The 22354-nt window shown below is 34.0% G+C and overlaps 1 protein-coding gene across 1 annotated transcript in view; it reads left to right on the top strand.

The window, feature by feature from the left end:
• Window positions 1–4839: 4839 nt before the first annotated feature.
• Window positions 4840–22354, top strand: part of LOC129272545 (exocyst complex component 4-like) — a 49224-nt gene continuing 31709 nt past the window's right edge. Inside the window, exons 1-3 of the mRNA XM_064107901.1 lie at window positions 4840–9200; window positions 9747–9793; window positions 11310–11398. Coding sequence (XP_063963971.1) covers window positions 8781–9200; window positions 9747–9793; window positions 11310–11398 — 556 coding nt within the window. The 5' untranslated portion in view covers window positions 4840–8780. The remainder of the gene's footprint in view (window positions 9201–9746; window positions 9794–11309; window positions 11399–22354) is intronic.

Genomic DNA, 22354 nt, shown 5'->3' with positions numbered 1-22354 from the left:
ACCGGTAATGCAAGTTAACTTGAATTGAAAATTTGTGCCAGAGTAATCCAGTCGTACAGTCTACAGTAAAAACAGGTGGGATTCCCTTGCTCCATATATACAGACAGCCACTCTCTGTAGTCTGCACCCTATGTATGTATTTCATTCAGGCAGGAAATTGTTAATAATTGTCATTATTTGCATCCTAAACTGCAAATTCCTCAGGTCTGTGTTTTTATCCTGGATGTCCCTTGTTAAAATGTCACTATATGTATGTGTTCTTTCACAGAAATCCTATATTGTATCAGATATATACATGTAGGCTCTGCTGTATTTTATGATAGTCTATGTATACTGTAGGCCCTACGTCTCCATATTTGTTGAATAGGTCTATTCAATATAATTCAATTCATTAACCATATAAAAATATTCAAATACAATGTAAAAAATGTAAAATAACAGCAACACATTGTATACAATAAATAAATATAATTTTATACATTCATGTAAAAGAAAAATCTATATACTGTATGGTAAAAGGCAACCAAATAGATTTTTTAAAAAAAATTCTGCAAAAAACTTCACATTATTGAAAAGATAATACAGAAATTTGTTTCTATTGATTGATATCCGATGCAAAGAAATATTTCATTTGTTTATTAAAAGTACTTCCACAGTGAAGTATAGTTCACAGACAAATTCAAGGAAGTGTAAAATGTACTCGTATGTGGGGCTTTATCAAAAAAATGAATAAATAAACCAGGGTAATTAGGCCCTCAAAATGCTCAAAAGAACCCTAGCCGGAAAATAAAAAAAAAGCCCTGGGAAATTCTCTTCACGACAATGTTAAATCTTACTTTTAGGCAGTCTGAGGTTGTGAACTTGTGATAAGTATATGTAACCCTGGAAAAAAAAAATATATATATCCTTTTTTTCCTGGTTCTTATAGAGTTTGATTTCTTGGTATTTTAATTTTTTGTGCCTTGCAATTTCAATTTCCTTGAGCATATCATTCACATTATGAGTTCACCTATAATCTGTGCACTGTAAATTTCTACCAGTGTTATCGAGAATTGAGATCATATCTTCCATCCTGTAAAACATTCATGCAATATATGGGCAGATCTGAAACTCGATTTGCGTACATGTAGCAGAGCTTTCGTTTTGGGACCTCGTACTGCTTTGTGGAGCATATCCTGCGCGGGATCCTGCAATGCAATAGCTTGTCTTCTGTCAACCGTAAGGAAAGCCAGGCTGTTCATGATGATTAGTCATCCTAGCCCTCATTCAACCCAGGCTATAGTATAAAATATAACACGCTTTGTACAGTCAGCTTTTATTTAAGCTATGCTTTAACCATACAATCACATTGTGAAGATGAGATGTATGTTTGTAATTTTGTGTTAATATATGTTCAAGACACATTCATGGGCATGTAATGTAGGTATTTCATGTGCAAAATATTGTTCATCTACACAGTTTTACAGTGTATTTCATCGAAATGAAATAAATAAGTTCAATCTTGTATTTCCACAGGTCTCTTGTTAACCCAATATTTCATCAAACACATTGAGTTTAATTTCTCATAATAAACCTTTCCCCTTAAGATATGGAATACCCCTTTATAACAATTTTTTCTCTCTACTTTGAGACTTTAAGAAATGAGAATACTCTTTAATATCATTTGTGTCATTTTAGCAGAAGAGTTGCAGAAAGATTAAAAGGTGTTTAGTTTTCAAAATAATCAAGTATAAATAAGATTAAGTCTGTATTTCACACATCTGATTGGTAGAAAGTCAAGTTAAGATTGATTTATTGGGCTGGGATTGATTTTAAGACTTCCTGCGATGGATCCTTGAACATTCTCTTTAATAATGAGCTGTCATGATACATGATATAACAGCCTGGATATAATGTGGACTTCCCTTACAAGTGCTTCTGAATATATCAATTACACAAAGTCAAGAATGCATATATACTAGTGATTAAACTTCTCTGTGTACAGTGCAATAATATTAACCTAAATAGTGCAGTCATGCTTTTTAAAAGCCTACTGTTGATTGCCCAAGGGACGGTGAGTTGTAAACACATTTTACCTTAATATCTTGTTTATTTCATTTATTTATTTGTTTGTTCATTCGTTTGTTCATTCATTCATTAGTTCATTCATTCATTTGTTCGTTCATTCATTTGTTCGTTCGTTCATTCATTCATTCTTTCATTCATTCATTCATTCATTCATTCATTCATTCATTCATTCATTCATTCATTCATTCATTCATTCATTCATTCATTCATTCATTCATTCATTCATTCATTCATTCATTCATTCATTCATTCATTCATTCATTCATTCATTCATTCATTTATTTATTTATTGTTTATTCATTTATTTTATCTACAAATGCAAGTAGGTTTATGTAAATGATACTTATACCTCCAGTACATGTACCTCGGATTTTGGAATGCTACTACTGTAGTAGCACTAACATTTCCTTGTCTTAAGAGACTGTCTGAAGTTTGGGAAAGAGCAAATATAAATTTTATTCATATCTTACAGCTTTATTTCCTTTTCATCCATTGATCCATTGTGAAAACTTGAATTTGATAGATTATGTAGTAGATGAATTATTAAGCCCCCCTCTTCAGTAAGTCTCATTCAGACATTGTGTGAGAAAGCTCTGAAATATTTTTGTGTAAAAAAGTCAACAGGATATGATTAATGAATATCAAATAATGATCTGGTACTTTTACTGTTTATCTTTTGCCTATTTCAAAGGCGCGCTATACAGTATCATGTTGCATATGGAGATAAGCTACTTTGGAAAGCGTGTATTTGGACCATTTCCAGATATTCGTCTTACACTCTTTAGAACACTATGAACTACTGTATGAACAACTTTTCATACTGGTATGTTAAAGTGCCAAATAATACAGTAAAACCTTAATATAAGTAGGAATGAAGTGGTTTCACAGTACATCATGTATTTTTTTTGTGGACATACATCAGGGCTCCACACTAACCCTTTTCTCTACTGGTCCAACCTGTTCATGTCGGACCAATAATAAATACCCAGTTTTTCCATTTTTTACTGGTCCAAACCTAAAATTTACTGGTCCCCCAAAATAGAGAAAAACATTAAAAAAAGACTTGAGTTTATTTTGCTATCTTTCATTGCTTATTGTCCCCCCCCCCCATAAAAAAAACCAAACAGTAAGTAAACACACAACATACTCATGAGAACCATTTATTGAGATGCCAGAGCCACTTTCATAATTCACAAAAACGAAGAAAATATAATTTGTATCAGTGTGATATATTTTTTACTGGCCATGTCTGACCAGTAAATCTGGCTATTTCTGAAAATTTATTGGCCCGACAGCAATATTTACCGGTCTGGGAACATCGGACCAGTGCCAGTGTCGTGCGCTGCATACATGTACATGTATAATGTTGGTCATGCTAATGATCACCCAAACTCAATGCTTCGACAAGTGAAGTGTGATCTTGTCGTCTTCAGGAGAAAAAATATGCCCACGAAAGGATTCATGATGGACTGTGAAACCACTACTTTCTTTCTTCTTCACCATGAAAACCTTTAAAAGCTAAAGACAGTGGAAATTAAACCATCAGGGTATTTACATGTAGTAGACTAAATAAACAGTTAGAGTGGTAGTTTACCAAATTGCAAGTACCGGTAATAGCCATGATGGAGAAAATTGCTATTAGTACATATAGTAAGCATTGTCTAGAGGCCCGTTTCATAAAGAGTTGCAAACTGTTGTAACTTTGCGACGATGGCAAATACCATGGCAACAGGGCTCAGCAGCCAATCAAAATCAAGTTTATCATGGTAGTTGCCATAATGGCAAAGTTACAACAGTTGCAACTCTTTATGAAACGGGCTTTAGGTCTGCATAAATGCTGTTTAGATTGTTATTATTATTATTATTATTTTATTTGGCAGAATATCAAACAAGTCAAATACAATGATAAAAAATAATTGTTACAATAATACAGTAACACAAAAAAAAATTAAACACTGGATTCACCTGGATGAGCTGCCAGGCATTGGGCAAAGTTAACCAAATAACTATAGTCCACGGACCGCCCTAACCCATACCCCATCCAGGTGAATCCACTGTAGTATTTTCATGCGAAAAAAACATAGCACAAAATTTCAGTTCATTTTGTGCATTTTGACAAAGTCTGCATACAGTGTATGCTTTAGAATTACATACAATGTACATCTGAATATATGGTACATGTAAAATTTAGCAAATTATTGGGACCAAACTTTTTAAATGTACGTGCACATGTTTGTAGAGCTCTGATTTAAACGTTTGTAATGAAATTTTATCGAAATTCTCTTTGTTTTTATTTTTCATCTTTCATGCATTATCTGATGTATTCTTTTATTTCATCTGACAATGAATTTTTGAACTTAGCATGATGATAATGTGTATTTTCTAGAACCAAAGCTTTAATTCAATTTGACTTTCTTGTACATCAGCTTGCAGGTGTTTGATCATTCTTACTATGGGTTGTGGAATGCTGCCATCTTGTGATAATATTTGAAGCTTTTTGATGTGCAGTGTTGCAGGGAGAAAGCGCCATTCTAAAATTATGTTTCATCATGTTGATGTGAAAATCAAATGTAAAACAATCAAAGAAGCAACAATGAAAATTTCAAACATAAAGGTCTGATGATCTACAGTATCTGTGTGATACAGGTCCACTGACATGCAAATGCATAATATCTTCTGTTAATGTGTATGAGTCTTTACTTCACCAATGCATTTCCTGTTGGGTTTTAATGTGCATCTTATAACTTCAACATTCTTTTATTTATTTTATTAAAAGCCCCACCTCCCTAAAACCCACTTCAATGTAGATCATTTTTGCCTCTAATGATGTCAGGAGATAGAAATAAGCATAATAATACAAAATATTTACTATGCAAATTGCCATACATGTAACTGTGTGCCGTTGCTAACAATGGCATGACAAGTCTTCATACAATATGCCACCTCAAAATCTTTTTTTGATGATTTTTTTTTGACAAAGCAGTAAGTAACTATGACAGTTTGAATGTTATAAAATGTATAATGCACATCCAAATTTTGTCCCCTTAAAAATTTCAAATTAACAAGAAATTGTGTTTTTCACTTCAGATTAGAGGGTAGTAGTAAGTCATGTACAATCTTTAGAGGGTTCATGGAGATTTTTAACATTGTATTTGTCACCCATGAAACCATCATCACCACTGTTGCTGCAACTAAGTTTTTTTTTTCACTTACTGCACATAGGGGTGCAGCCCCCTTCCGAGAAAATAAATAAAATAAAAAACCACTTAAAATATTGGATGATCTACCAAATAAACAAGGTTTGAATTGTGATAATAACATTTTTTTTGCAATTATTATTTCTAAAGGGGAAGTTCACCCTGATAAGAAGTTTATTATAAAAATAGCAGAAAAAATAATTTATAATATTGGTGATTGTTTGAGGAAAATCTGTGATAGATTAAGAGAGTTATTAGATTTTTTTTTATTTGTGACGTCATAGACGAGCAGCTGTCCCATGTGTTATGTAAAAAAAAAGCCTAAATTTCAACTTTTTGATGGTCCATGATGACTAGTTAATTTTTTTTTCTTCCAGGAGCAGGTGTAAAATGATTTGTATGTTGATATACTGAAGATACAGTAAAATTAATTTTCAATTTTTTTGAGAAAATGACATTTCATTGATTTTTGTCTCACCTGAACGAAGTTCGGCAGAGACCTAAAACATGTAGTTTTAATTCACGATACATGGAAATCTGCTCGCATATGACATCACAAATCAAAAAATTAAACTCCTAATAATAACTTTAAAAAAATCTCTGATAGATTTTCCTCAAGCCTTCATCAATAATTTTAATTGATTTTTTCTGCCATTTTTACAAACAAAAATTTTGTCAGGGTGAATTTCCCAGTAACACATGAGCCTAGAGTGTAAATGACTCTGAGGCGTGTGACCTGTGGATAGTGCATTTTATCATTTAGAAGCAGATAATGCAATCCTGCCATCTACTGCTGAAACTATGCCAGGTCAAATACTCTCCACTATTCTTGTTCACTCGAAATATCAGTTAAAATTTCAAAGCATTATGCACTGTATTTCATTGGAATAATTTACGCTGAAAAGGGAGAAACACTAAAAAAGTACTTTGTTCACAGTTGCTAAATGAATGTATGTATGTATACATGTATACAGTACATAATACATGTCGGCGCCTAGGCGGGCAAATAACTAGAAAAATACATGTATAACATTTATAAATGTTCATTCATACAGATAAATCTCTAGTAAAAAAATCACCCATTAAATTCAAAGCAATTTTTCAGACAAAAATATGAACGTATGCATTGACTTCTTTAAAGTTGAATTTTGCCTATAAAGTCAAATATATTTCTAAATTCTCAAAAGAATCAAATAAGGAATGCTGTCTAGCAATGCTTAACTCAAAATGAGTGAATAGACGGGTAGGGTATATAATTCTTTTTGGTAATTAGACCCCGTTCTCATTACACTTTCTAAAACTAGTTAACTGGAAACCGGTTCAGGAAGCCAGTTTGGAAGATCGCTTTGCTAGCATTCCCATTTGATCACCCGAAAGTGGTATTTCAAAATCACTTCACGTAAAGTGATCTTGTTGCTACGGGAACGCTCTCAGTGGGATGACACGTTTCGCGTGAAATTTGCAAACCGCAGTGTAGGCATTCTACACACAGTAGGTGGAGTAGCGTGCTCAAAATGTGCGAAGATCGCTTCCCGAAGAATGGTTCTGTCCTCACGCTAAAACCAGTTTAACGAAGCAAAGCGATCTTGAAAACTACATCGCGAGGTGGTTTTATGAACCGGTTCGGAAGATAGCTTCCATGATCACTTCAACCGTTCTCTTTACACGTAAAACTAGTTTCCACTAAACTAGTTTTAGGAAGGTAGTGAGAACGATGTCATAGAGTAATGCTTATGAACATTTGAGTTTGTTTTCTCACACACTTTCATGTATCTGGTTGATATTGGTATGTTCATGCGCAAAATGCTATTAAATGGCAAAAGTTCCTTTGATTGGTTTCAATACCAAATTGCACACTGTACATATAGGATCAGATTGAGAAACACATCTTCTGACACCTCTATGAAGGTTATAACAGAGTTTGTCCATTCAAGTTTGGAAATAACCCGAAGCATAGTGACAGGACCAGTGACAGGGTCTATCAACTCTGTGTCACATTTAGCCACAACATATACAGTTGTAGCTCTCCAAAGGAAGTGAAAAGACAACAGGGGGAAAATGAATATTGTTACTCACCTAACGACGGCACAGAGGCCAGCTTGTTGCCCGTTATTCCTGCTGTCACCCATGGTGAGAAAGTGTGTCATCCTTCAATAAACTGCGGATAGAGACAACTGAGAGAGTAGCAATTCCTGAGAGTGAAAAGAAATGCTGAGAGCCAGAGAGCTGCATACGACTGTGGTTCTCGAGTCGTAGAGTCTGTCCACAAGGCTGAAATCCTTTTGTGGCATTGTGTCAAACACATCCGCAGCCATAGAACATGCCATGGACATGGGAGTCAGGAAATCAAACTTGGCAATAAGCAGACGAGGTCGACTGAATCGATGGCTGAACACCAAGAAGCCAACCTGGCATGGTGTGTACATGTAGCTAATACAGCACTTTAAAAAACCTTTGTTTCCTGAGCAAAGGATTTCCTCTGAAAGGATGTTCAACATTTTCCTGCCCTGCTCTGCAACCATTAAAAGTTTTATCGGAAAAGTGCTCTGAAGTGGGTGTGGGTGAAGGCTCTTGAAGTTTCCCTATGCAGTTTTAATCAGCGCTTTAAAGGATCCAGCATTTGGCAACTTCCTGATGCAGATTTTTATCTTGTTGATGTCCCTCGGTCAGAGCGAGTGGTTGCTTGTATAGGGTATTCCTCTCTGCATGTGCAATGTAGTTGGAACAATTGCATGCAGTACACATGAGAGCAGACTGCAGAGCAGACAAACCAGAGACATAACTATATATCAGTTCTTCAAATCATCAAAGCATAGACGGACTTGAGTCGCGTTGCCATGCAGATCTGCAGATAATATTCTCTGTCCTTTTGGATCATACGTTCGGAGAAACCGAGGCCTATGAAATGGATTATTGGATTAATTGATAGGATTATCCAAGTTGATTGTTTTTGTTGATGAGGATTTCCAAGCAGGATCAAAGCCATTCTATATAGCAGAGCTTGTTGTAATAACCATTTTGGATTGTCATGTTGTTCTACACAATGTTCACAACACAGAGGAAACTGACCCACTAGTGTCTCTTAATGATTGTCACTGAAAATATGCTGGTGGGTGCTTCCCTGGACCAACATGCACTTCAAGTTAACGTGTAATTGCTAAGAAATTATGAAAGAATGTCATGGACCATAGCCTCTACTTTATATTATCAGCCAGTGTTTAATCTGGATATCATTCAATGAATACCAGAGCTGTAGAGAGTGTCTGGTCACATCCATACTTATTTATCTTGAAGTTGCAAAACATTAAGTTTGGAAATTTAAAGTGAATGTTGATAGCTTCATCAGTTACCCAATGATCAATAAGCATTGGAGTGGCCAAGTGAGGAATAATATTTTGAGTGGCTCGGAGAGTTGAAGATAGCTACCTGCTTGATCGTAAAGATCAGAGTCAAGAGAAGTGTTCAGTCATCGCTTTTCGAGAACTACATGTACTTGTAATTACCAAGTGAATCAAAATGGAGGATTCTACCCCAAGCAGGACCAGTCAGAGTTTCAGAAACAAACAACTGAATCGCTTATCGGGTGTCTTCAAGCCCATGTCGAAGAACAGACCGATGAGCACGGGGAGCTCGAGTGTCTTTCGCAAGCCCAGCTTCACGGGACATTTCGCCCGCGGCAATAGCAGCAGTAGCAGCAGCGCAAGTAGCAGTAGCAGCAGCAGAGGGAGCAGCGGAGGGGGGAGTAGCGTCTTAGGGAGTGGCTTAGGGATCAGTGGAGGGTTCAGTAGATGGTCCTCGAGGGAGGGGTCCAAGAAGAGGCCGGCACCGCCCCCTCCGGAAAGCCCAGGGGGATCCCCGAGGAGGACGGGAACTAGGTCTTCCGGGTATAAGCCGGTCTTGAGGATGGTTAAAACCAAACCAAGACTAAAAGGTTTGGTAAGATTATATAGAAAATATATTTACAAACTCTTCGTGTTTATTTTGATTGAATGATTCAAGAGATGCCAAATACTTTGTCTACATTATCCCCATTGTCTTTGAATACAGTTTTTTTTTACAGCATTATATGTTGGTGGTAATGTTTGTGAGAGACATACAGTCATGTAGATCTACACATATTTCATGACTTTTGCGATGTTTGCAACTTTGCACTAAGTTGGATTTTGCATGGCTCTTTTACAATATATCGAGAAATATCCATAATATGTGAAAATAACCACTTTACCATGTATTATGTATTAAAGTGATAATAATACTGAGTTTATTACGACATACATGACTTAGGTCTTCATCTCAGTATCTCTACTGATGTGTATTTTGATGCTTTTTACTGCTTTCACTTCAATATTTGTATTATGATTTAATATTTTAATCCATTTTACTTGAGTCTCATTCTTGAGATGCTATACATTTGTAAATTTTGTATTATGACTTTTACATAAATCAATCTGATTCATAATCTTTTTCTTTGTCTCATTTCAGTCTGGGACTGGTCTGTTGATGTCGGTCATTAGAACACTCTCTGCAAGGTATGTTAATGAAACTGAAAAGATTTCAGTAAATTATGTTTTTGCCCTTTGGAATTTGCTTCAAATCAGTTTTTTTTTAATGCAACATCTCGAAGTTCCTTTGAAAAAAAAGCATTCATGCTCTCTATGTTTCAATGCACATTCAATGCACACCTAGAATGGATAACGGAAAAGCACTTTAAAAATTGTCAACTATTTGTATATGTTAATTATTTGTGTATAAATTTCAAAATGCCAGAAAATTGATAATATTGAGATCTATGATTTACAGTAGAAATTGAAAGTTCTAAGTAATGTTCAGAGTGGAACCATTACAATATGTTTACAAATAGCATTCCAGATCTAGCATTTTCCTATTTGAGATCATTCATGAACAAAATTGTACTGCCTTTGAAAATGAACTGAGCTACGATGATTGTGTATATTGTGTCGTAGGCCTTAATTTGGTTTGGGCTAGAATTTTTAGAGACTTAATGACTAATGACGGACATTCTAATGTACAGTGTATGTCTATTGAAAAAAGTGCTATCCGAACGATCAATTGTCACCTATTTGTACAGTTGTCAATGCTAGAGGTCGTATTCATATGTACATGTACCTCTCTTTCTGCTTGAAGTGTACGAGTTGTGTTTTAAAAAAATCACTGAACATTTGCTGAAAAATATCCCTCCAAAGTAATGTTCAAGATATAAAATTCAAATAAATTTTAAAAATTGCAGTTTCTTACTCAATAGGAGGTAGGGAATGGGATGTGATGTGAGATAGTTTGACAAAGGGCAGAAGATCTTGAGCAAGAATTTATATTATATTGGATGGCTCAGAAAGGAATACCTGACATATTTGCCCCGTAACAACTGGAATATTTCTGGTATTCCATGAAATAAGGCCATGAAATATAAGAATTATTATCTGTTCCAACCCCCCCCCCCCAAAAAAAAAAAAAAGAAGGAAAATTTTGCTTGAACAAGGAAGTCATGTCACTTTACCGCAATAATGAAAAAGTGACTTAAATGAAGTTCATGTTTTGTGATAAGCGCTATACAAATAATGTTAATTATTATTATTAATCATTACTACGTCATGAAGTATCATTGTGCTGTGTATCCCATTGCATTCATTGTTGTACGTATTGGATACATCACGCATTCAAGCATGCGCTTTAGACTGCTGAATACGGTCTCATATTCGACAGCAAGTTTTGTACAGGAGCCTATGGGATATTCGTCTGATTTTGGTCCTTTCAGGAGTACGCTCTCATATTGAACTTGCAATTGATGCAGACCAAAATATGCAGTTTTAATGCATCGCTAAATGCCATTGTATTTAACAGGGTTTAAAGCAGTGTTTAAATATGTTTATCTAGTCATGCTCATGCTGTGACACAGGAACTCTGTGATATATATTTTTAACACACAACATCATATAAAGATCTAGGTCATATGATAGATGTAGCTAATTATGTTTGCATGATGAATCGTATGTTTTGTTTTCCCCCTTCTTGCCCTCCGTATGACAGCGAGGACGAGCAGCAGCGGGGTGTGGAGAAAGCGAGACTAGAGAAGGCATATAGGGAGTGTGACAGGAAACTTGATAAGCTTATTACAGGTGGGTCTATAATAACTGAAATCATTTCCTCCAAATGTCTTGTCTATCATCATAGTCTATACCTTCCAAACATTAACCTTTATAGGTATACTCTGTTGAGAACAAGTGTACAGTACTTGTCTGGTAAGATGGGGGTTGAAGCCCCCCCCCCACACACATAGCAACAAGACCAATATGACGCAAAACATAGTAAAATGAAATTATACAATTGCACAAAACACAAGCGTTTACAATGAAATGTATTAATTGATAAATCATTGAATTGTAGTTTTCAACATCTTTGAACTAATTAAATATCTACTTGATGTTTCTTTTTATTTATGACAAGATATGGAATAATGTAAGTTTGTATGAGGCGCCGATTGTACCAATATTATTTAGAACAATTATTTGTCATATAATCATTATTTATTAAATAATAACTATTATTTATATATAATTTACATTTTATTTGTAAATAATTACTATTATATAAAATAACATTTCTAATTATTTATATATAATTCCAAGTAATACTTCATTATTTGTAAATAATAATAGTTCGACATTCCATTATTTATAAATAATGATTATTTGTTTTTCATTATTTATAAATAATGATTATTTGATTTTCATTATTTATAAATAATGATTATTTGTTTTTCATTATTTATAAATAATGATTATGTGTTTTTCATTATTTATAAATAATGATTATTTGATTTTCATTATTTATAAATAATGATTATTTGTTTTTCATTATTTATAAATAATGACACTACATACTTCATTATTTATAAATAATTGCAATTCGTTTTTCCATTATTTATAAATAAGTTTTCTATTATTTATAAATAATAATTATTTATTAACAATGCCAGTGCACATTTCTTTATTTATAAATAATTTGTTGAGTTTCAAGTTCTCAAGTTGAAAGCGAGACAGCGAAGCGCCCAAGCTTGTCATTTGGGCTTGGTCGCGAGGCTGTCTCGCTTTCAAGATTTTTTTTGAGAAAGTTTACGCACGTCATGCTCCCCCCCCCCCCGGAAAAAATTATGCGTAAGGCCATGGTGATAATGAGATAAAAATAATGAAAATGAAAAGTATATATAAATCAATGTGCCAGGCTCTTTTGAGCATGGCCGTACACAGAATTTCTTTCGGGGGGAGGGGGGGGGGGAGCATGCGCGTAAACTCGTTCTCAAGTTGAAAGCGACACAGCGAAACGACCAAGCTTGTCATTTGGGCACTTTTTGGAGTTTTAAAAGTGAAATATGAAGGCTTTCGTGCACACTTTTGGTGAATTTTGTGATAATTTTCAATAGAAAAATAAGTTTTCAAAAATTTAGGGGTCATCATGCCCCCGTATTGTCGTTGCGAGCATTTTGGGGCCGGGTTGAAATCGCCCCAAACGCCTCAAACAGACACTCAAAAAAGTATTTGAAGTGCATTATATACTGAAACTTAACTCTACACCAGGAAAAAAAAAAAAAAAAAGTAGAAAGGCCTGATGCACGTACACTCACTCTCTCAGCTCATATGCACTTGATCCACTTCCATTAAGGATCCGGATTTCGGGCTAAATTCCGCCCAACAGTTCCGGGGACCAACCAACGTAGTATTTCGATGAAGAGCATTCCGTCGATTCACCCGTTGTTCCCACTCACACGTATTGCGAGGTACCGTATACTAAGGTCGCACCATGAACCGCATTTTTCAGTGGATTTCTAACAAGTGGGTCTCGCGTGCTGGGATCTCACTTCTGGTGTCCACAACACGCGACTTCTATGGCTTGATTTTTCTGTGCGCGACAACATGTAATGAACCCTTGGGTTGTTCCTACGATCAGAGAGAAGAGGTGAAATACACGCGCGCCTATGGGGATTGTGAACTGTAGGAAAAATCGTATAAAATTACACTTTTTTATATTTCTACGAAGACGAAGTTATATAGAAAATGAAGAATATTACAATCAGACCATATCCCTAGAAAATTGCTTCAAGAAATGTCATTATGAAGAGGAAATGGACAAAAATTTGTGAAGAAAAATCACGAAAAAGGAAATCGCATCATGAATATTCATATCATGGGCGGTCCCACATTTGCATGTTATAGCGAGTTTTCCATTATTTATAAATAATGGTTATTTGTATATAAATAATGATTATTTGTATATAATGGCAAACTGTAAAAATTGTTTATAAATAATGATTATTTATAAATAATGGGATATTGAAACAAAATTATTATTTATAAATAATGGAAAACTCGAACATTAAATGATTATTTATAAATAATGAAAATAATGGCGCACTCGAAAAAATTATTTATAAATAATGAAGTAGACGTTTCCATTATTTAACAAATAATCATTATTTATAAATAATGGGAAACTCAACAAATTATTTATAAATAAAGAAATGTGCACTGGCATTGTTAATAAATAATTATTATTTATAAATAATAGAAAACTTATTTATAAATAATGGAAAAACGAATTGCAATTATTTATAAATAATGAAGTATGTAGTGTCATTACAGTATTTATAAATAATGAAAAACAAAAATCATTATTTATAAATAATAAAAGACAAATCATTATTTATATATAATGAAAAACAAATAATCATTATTTATAAATAATGAAAAGCAAATAATCATTATTTATAAATAATGAAAAACACATAATCATTATTTATAAATAATGAAAAACAAATAATCATTATTTATAAATAATGAAAAACACATAATCATTATTTATAAATAATGAAAAACAAATAATCATTATTTATAAATAATGAAAATCAAATAATCATTATTTATAAATAATGAAAAACAAATAATCATTATTTATAAATAATGGAATGTCGAACTATTATTATTTACAAATAATGAAGTATTACTTGGAATTATATATAAATAATTAGAAATGTTATTTTATATAATAGTAATTATTTACAAATAAAATGTAAATTATATATAAATAATAGTTATTATTTAATAAATAATGATTATATAACAAATAATTGTTCTATATAATATTGGTACAATCGGCGCCTCATAAGTTTGGGGCCTTGCTTGTTATTACAGGTGGGTCTATCACAACTAAACCATTTCCTCCAAATGTCTTGTCTGTCATCTTTAATTAGTCTACTATCCAAACCTTAAAATGAGCACTAGAGTGGAAATCACCACCCCCCCAAAAAAAAAGTTCAACAGTTTTCTTGATTTTCACAATAAAATTTATTATCTGAATGTATTTGTCAACAAGATTTTCCTTGAATTCTTTGAACATGTAGTCGATGTTGGTTTCTTTATTCGCCAAATTTATGTAAAAATGTTGAAAAAATGCCTTTGGAAGGAGTTGCTCTCAGATTTACAGAAACAGTTCTGAGCATCCAGGCCTTAGCTCCCTCAGATTTAACTCTTAAAGGGGAATTTCACCCTGAGGGTATTGTAAAAATAGCAGAAAAAATAATGGAAGATATTGGTGAAATTTTGAGGGAAATTCATCAAGAATTCAAAAAAGTTATTAGAATTTTAAGTTTGCGATTTGTAATGTCATTTGCGAGCAGCTTCCCCTGTATCGTGAATTTAAGAAATGCATGAAATTTATGTCATTTTCTCAAAAATTGAAAATGGTTTTTATTGTACCTTCAGTATATCAACAGACAGATGACTTCACACCTGCTCATGAAAGAAGTACATTTCTAGTCATCATGAACCCTCAATTTTTTTTTTTTTTTTTACATTTTATAATTCATAACATATAGGGCAGCTGCTGGTACATGACATCAAAAATCGAAAATTAAAATTCTGATAAGTTTTTTTTTTACAACAAATTTCATCAGGATGAATTTTCCCCCTTAATTCCTCTTAAAGCAATCATAATCATGGGTGCTTTAAAAGATGCTTAAAATAAGAAAGATGCCCAAAACCACCTTCAGGTTCAAACCTCCTTATTGGTTTAAGAATTACTACCAATTTGAAGGTGGTGGCAATGGAACAACTATCTTGTCAAAGCTGATTTTAAAAAAAGAAGATATATTGATTCATGTCTAAGAGGAAGTGGCGGTAAGGTTTATTATCTAAACTTTAATAATTAAAAATAGCTCTATATAAAAAATTAAATGCTCTTTATTAGAAGTTAGTAAACTGGTAATAGAAAAGCGCATAATTATAAATTGTTGCTAACTTGCTACATGTATTTTGAAAACATACCTACAATGTAGGTTCACATTGCCAAATTTACCAAAAATAAATAGGTAAACAGTGTTCAGTTCCCTGGGGACTATTGCACAAACACAACTAAATTATTTTAAAAAGATATAATCCATGTTTATGATTGGATGAGAGTCAAGTCGTGTTTGATTTTTCAAGTTGCCATTGATCACAACTTTTCTTGCAACTGGTCTGCTTTCCAAGCTTTATCACAACAAGAGTTTCCTTCCTCGTGTCGAAAATAGGAAATTTTTTCCCGAACATCTGTTTTCCAAAATCTGCTTTGCAAATATGGATGGAAATAATTTTGTTCTTGATAAGACTTAGTTTCCTTTTTAGAGTTGTTTAAATTGTCAAGGCCAGATCGTGCCATGTGTTTCTGTGTTCTGAATGGGTAGAACAGACAACCTGCCTTTTGTGAACAGATGGAATAGTGTTTTATATAATTATATTAATAATAATAAACAAACACTTCCTCAGAAAATAATCAAAATGTATTTTAAGTACATTAAAATGAATAAAAATGAAATCCTTCAATGCAATTCATTTATTCTTTCTTTTTTTGTTCATTTTTTTTTAAAGTGAAGTGTCTTGGTTGAGGAACACCCTTGACTGCCTTCGATCAAGGCCCTGTTGAATAATTAAAAATAAAAACATCCAACTTGCCATCCAATTTTTAATTTCTATGGAATGGAATCCTTGCTTTTGATTGGTTGTTGAGCATTGTTACCATAGTATAGTAAAGTTACCATGATTATACATGTACAACAGGACCCAGGTGCAGTAAGATTGACTGTTCGTTCTCAGACTATTTATTTTCATTGCTCAAATTCATAGTGATCTGATATTCTTTTTGGACAATAACTCATCTTAAATTTTCTAGTAATACATTTAATTTGGTCATTCACATCATATTTTTAAATGATCACGCATCGCGGAAAAAAGTCTGTCCAGGAAAGTAGTTTATCGTTGTGGTCAAATAGTATTGGACTGGTATACATAATGTAGAATTGTTTTGTTTCAAATAATGATATTGATAATATAGGATTTGTATAGCACATGTATCCATCTTGCTAGGTGCTCAAGGCACTCCTATATTACCCCGGCTAAGCTAGTCTACCGATTCTGGTGCACACAGCTTTTTGAGGAATTACTTCCTGCCTGTACCCATTTACCTCACCTGGGTCGAGTGCAGCACAGTGTGGATAAATTTCTTGCTGAAGGAAAACACACCATGGCTAGGATTCGAACTCACGACCCTCTGTTTGAAAGGCTAGAGTCAGAACCACTAGACCACGACGTGCCCAAATAGAGTCATTTCATCATGATATCTCAAGAAAATGTGTTGCATACAAACATGTTAAAGATTTAAAAAATGAACCCAATTTTTATATCAAAACAATGATTGAATTAAAAGAAATAATAACTTCACCAATAATGAGATGTTTCATTGAGCATGTTGAAAAGCTATTGTCCAATATGTATTCTGCTAGTCCTTGTTTACTGTAAGGGTGTGTGACATGTTGCTATCGGTCCCTAATAACACCATTAATATTCCTGTCCTTGAATTTGTCATAGTCTCTTTTAGGGCTGTATGAAACATCCATCATAATTATCCAGAGCTTGATCGGGGGAGCATTTCATGAACCAAGCAGTTGTTATAAACTACTGAAATCCTTGCATCTGATTGGCTCAGATTATCATTTAATTCACTGACTAGAAGCATCATGAAACACCCCCCCCCCCCTCATATAAAACACAGAAAAGTGGAGCTTTCACCTTCAGTTGGTGTTATTTTGGGGTTGTTACTAATTTGACATTTCCACCCCTGACTGTTGCCATGGTAACAGGATGAAGTAGGTTAGACAATAAACAATGTTGTCCAGCCAAGAGGATGTTTCGATGTTTGGATTCATGTTTGGTATGAGGAGTTATGATCCAGCTTAGATGTACATGTACTGGTTACTGACGTAAAGCGATTCTCTTGGGGAGGGGATCTGTTCGTATCTTGAAAATCGAGAGGAAAATGATAGGTTTGGTGGGTGAGAACATGATTGAAATTCATTTGATATGTATGCTCTGAGGGGGGCCATCAAGGGAAAATATGAAGGAAAAAATGTCAAAATAGGGGGAAGGGTAAATTCATAAGTCAATCACTGCACAGATTGGCAACCTGCCCCCCCCCCCACCCCATCCCCGACATCGAGTAATTGCCCCTTTTTTTAATATATAATTTCAATTGGTCAAACACAAATCTGAGAGTTCAATTTTTTTTGTGAGGGCAATGCCAAGCATTTTCAGGTCCATGTACGCCTTTGATCCATTTTTCTATGCAACTCAAAGATAAAAAAATATTTTCTTCATCAAAAAATGGAAGGAAGTCAACTAGGTCTTTTACATGTAATATCAAAGTTCACTTCCCTCTCGACATCCCATTTTCTAATATGTTATCAGTTTCCATTTTCTCATTGAAAATGCATGTTTCACTCTTATTGTTAGTACTCATACACATGTAGGCGTATGATATAAGCAGTTTTGAAAGTATTAAAAGTTTTATAGTAATTCATATTTTATGAGGCCCTTGAGTGAGGTCTCCATGACTGGCTTAAAGGTAAATGAAAGGTTGCAGCAAATAATTACTTCATGAGAAAGTCTTTAAAATCAAGGTTAATTGCCATAATATTATCATCATATCTAGATCTGGTACATTGAAATAAACTTATCTTTGTGAAATCATGAAATTCTAGCTGAAACCGATAATTCTGACACCAACTAACACAAAAAGGCCCATGTGGGACAGTGTATTAATATTACTTGGAAAAATACCCAACATTTCATGGAATTCTGTGCTTATATTTGCTCATTTCTCAGCAATTACTCATTCTTTCCAAGAGTCATTTGGCACATTTTTTATTCATACTGTACATGCAAACACTTGGGTGGCCATTTTATTGGATTATGTTCGAACTCATTTTTAGATCGTTACCACAACTGACATTTATCTTTAAACTAGGACTTGTGATCAATCTGGGCCCTGTAATATATGACAGAACAATTATTCTGAGTGGTTCCCAGTCAGTCTACTGAGCAAAATGAGCATGCATCGATGATCGTGATAGGCTATTTCAGTTAGCGATTAATTGCTAAACTTTGTGTTACGGGGCCCCAGGGGATGTTTTCACAAAGAGTGAAGTAGGCTTTGTCATGCTTACACACCAACATGCGCGCATTACCTAACGTGTATTCCCTCTCTGATGATTTCACAGGAACGCGCGTACACTGAGCATGAGCTGACCCATGCGGTGACGCATTCTATACTCCACGCACCTGGGAATTTAATTGCAATTTTTATTCAATCGTCAATCTTTGTGCAACGCCACACCCGGAAGGAAGCTCTTTCGTAAAAATGTCTGTAATAAATCTCATCATCTGCCATCATAAAAAAAGAGTGAGGAACAAGTGATCGCACTATTAATACAAAATTGAAATCAATTTGTGAAACCCAAGTCAGCGAACACTCCATTGACATCACAATGGACCTGGATCACAATTATAACACTTCATTTCCCCCATCACCACAAGATTAAAATGACTCTCATCCTGTTGATTTATATTCCCTCTTCACATTACAAGGAAATTAGCCGATTCATTTCATAAAGAAACATATAATTTAAAGGGGAAACATTATGGAAGGGCATACACACAGGATAATTGACAAAGTAAACTGTACAGAGTACTGTACATGTAGTTTTGCCGCTCAAGTAAAAATCTTGAGAGACCCTAAAAGCCCAAGGTGCAAATCTGATCTGTGCTCACTATTACCCCCTACTCAGGTTTTCTGTACAACTCCCTCATCCCAAACTCTAATTTCTAATATAATACTTCAAATATCTCCAGATATCTTCAAATTTTCCAAAATATACAAAGCGCTTTGAGGTGTCATCTTCATATGGCGATGCTATAGGTATGTTACTCTGCAACAGGAAAGAGCCAAAAATCATTAGGAACTGTCAAAAACAATAACATTAAAACAATCAAATTTGACTTGAAGAGATACATGTAGTAAGAACAATTTACTTGAACATATGAGAGATTGATTTGATTTTGAAGGATTAGTGGAGTATACACAGTATCTTGGGCCACTCATTGTGCTATCCCATCAATTCTATTCAATGAAAAAAATACTGAAGTTTTATTAAAATGAACTTTCAACCAGCATATGAAACAAATGCCAGTTTTTCAGAATTGATTGTAAATGTTGGAAGGATCTTTCTAGCTTACATATATATACAGTGTGTTTAGCGTCAGAATTTCAGACTATTGGAATATTCCAGTTTTGAGTGAATAGTTCATCAGACAGCCATGAGTTTGGTAGTCTGAATGGGGGCTGATCATAACTTCATCCTATAGATTAGGAAATTCATATCCTCTTAGCTATGATTCTAATCGGTATATCTCCTAGATAGCAACCTCACTTTAATACAGCACGTCTTCTCAATCAAAGCAACCAATTAACAACAGTCGGAAGAAGTTGCTTGATGATTCCATGTACATGACATAACAAGAATAATTGTATTCTGGAATTTATACATTAATTTACTAGTAAGGAAGTATTGTATACAGACTTGTGAAAGATACTCATGAAATTCACATAAGAAACTAAGATGATTTTGAAGAAAAGGGTTGCTTTTCATTCATTAGTTGCAGGGTGCTACATAAGCACTTGCCCGAATTGGGCAAGCAAACTTCTCACAGTAGAATAACTAAAATTAGGGTCGATATGATATGATATTGACCCTAATTTTGGTCATGGCAGGCAAGATAAAATCACTTTGGAAAAAGAAATGCAATAACAAGGTAGATCAGTTCATGTCAAAAGAGCGAAAAAGGTCATAAACGCAAAACTTTCCTTTGAAGAGGTAAAACTTTTTTTTTTCAAGGATTTTTTTCGGGCAAGTGAAATAGATTTTTGGGCAAGTATATTCCAACTATTTACTTGCCCGACTGGGCAAGTCCTTCCAAAAAGGTTATGTAGCACCCTGAGTTGACTGGGTTCAGTATTTCATGATGTACAGTACATAATCATTTAGTGAAAAAAGGGTATATGATCCTAATCACAGGCATGTCCAGTTTATACAGAGAACAATTTCAAAAGATGCAAAACATTACAAATTTAGAACTTTACAGCATTTTGAAGTTTTCACTGTGTCATGAACAGTGAACAAGCCTATTGAGTGGGCAAACAATATCGGCCTACATGTATGTATGATATGAAAGCCAAGGCACTCATGATGAAGTGCCTCTTTTAATACGAAGCATAAATCACTTTCCTGTGAAAGCAAGAAAGAAAATCTGTCACATGACTTGATCATAGGGAAAGTTTAATCATCTGAGAACAATCACAAATTCTGAGTGCTTTTACTATGCAGTTAATATTGAATGGAAGTACAGGAAAGAGATAACCGTGTCAGATTATCGATACCTCTTACCTCTTGCAAAATTCAATGTACAGTCACCATTAAAGTGATCAGTAATAGCGTTTGAAACTGGACAGTTTTTTGTCAGGGTACTTTGGTTAACTGTGTGTGTAGAGCAGTGTTTTAATTTGGAGGAAAAGTTTGTGATTTTTTTTTTTTGGGGGGGTAAGATAATTTTACTATATACATACTTTATGTGAATTGCTGTTTTCCTATTTTTCTTTTACAAAACAGAAGAAAAAAAATCATCTGTATTGTATTTCAAGTAGATAAATATAGAAAATCAATAATATTCCATATTATAAACATATATTTTTTTCTATGATTTCTATTAATTTCAATGAAACTTGTTCAAAAAATTAAAATTGTGATACTTCCGATCTGGTTCTATAATCCAAGTCATGAATAGGAATCACTAGATGCAGAGGGTTTAAAAATCTAAATTACAAATATGAATGTCATTAAAAGGTCAGTATGTGATGAATTGAGAAGATTCGTTATCAGACAGGAATTGTTTCTTTTCTCACTGACTCAGGGTTTATTCATAATGTTAACATTGTACATGTACACATATAAAGCTTTCAAACACTTAACATTGCACTGTAAAAGAAATATTGTTTATAATTCCGTCATGTTTTACAAAGCTCTATAATCTGTAACTTGGGCATACCATCAAAATTAGATACAACCTACACCAAAGGAGCATTGCAAGAGACCTGCAATCAATTGCAAGTCCATTTCTAGTCCCCAAATCAATCATAATTCTTGTAATTAATTGCAAATTTTCAAATGATCGCTGGTCTGCTTTACAATGTATATATCAACAAATATAAATTGATTTGCGTTAGTTAAAATTGATCTATTAGTTGTAAATTTGCAACTGAAATATGCAATCGATTGCAAATATTTTCTTGGAACACCCCCTAAGAGTAATTACTACCGGTATACTAAATATTATTTTGTGGATACAGACTTAAGCTAGAACTGTGTAAGAAAAAAAACCAGGAGATCCTGCCCATGCATTCTTTTTTGGAGCAGCATGGGTAAAGAAAATTATTATCCCCCCCCACCCCCGGGGACCACTTCCAATGATGAGTGGATACCATGCGCGACCATGGGGTCTCGAAAAGCACCCTAAACACCTATTTTCCATATTATGAAAATGCACCCCTTAACAGGTATTAGCGTGTGAAACCCTACCCTTAACAAGTATTGGAAACAAAATGATACTCTTGGCAGGTATTCCCTGCAAATTGGACCCTAAACACGTAGCTTTCCT

This window comes from Lytechinus pictus, chromosome 12, assembly GCF_037042905.1.
Source record: "Lytechinus pictus isolate F3 Inbred chromosome 12, Lp3.0, whole genome shotgun sequence".
Classification (NCBI taxonomy): Eukaryota; Metazoa; Echinodermata; class Echinoidea; order Temnopleuroida; family Toxopneustidae; genus Lytechinus; species Lytechinus pictus.
The sequence above is the reverse complement of the archived record's forward strand: the minus strand, read 5'-3'. Positions and strand labels throughout refer to the sequence as shown.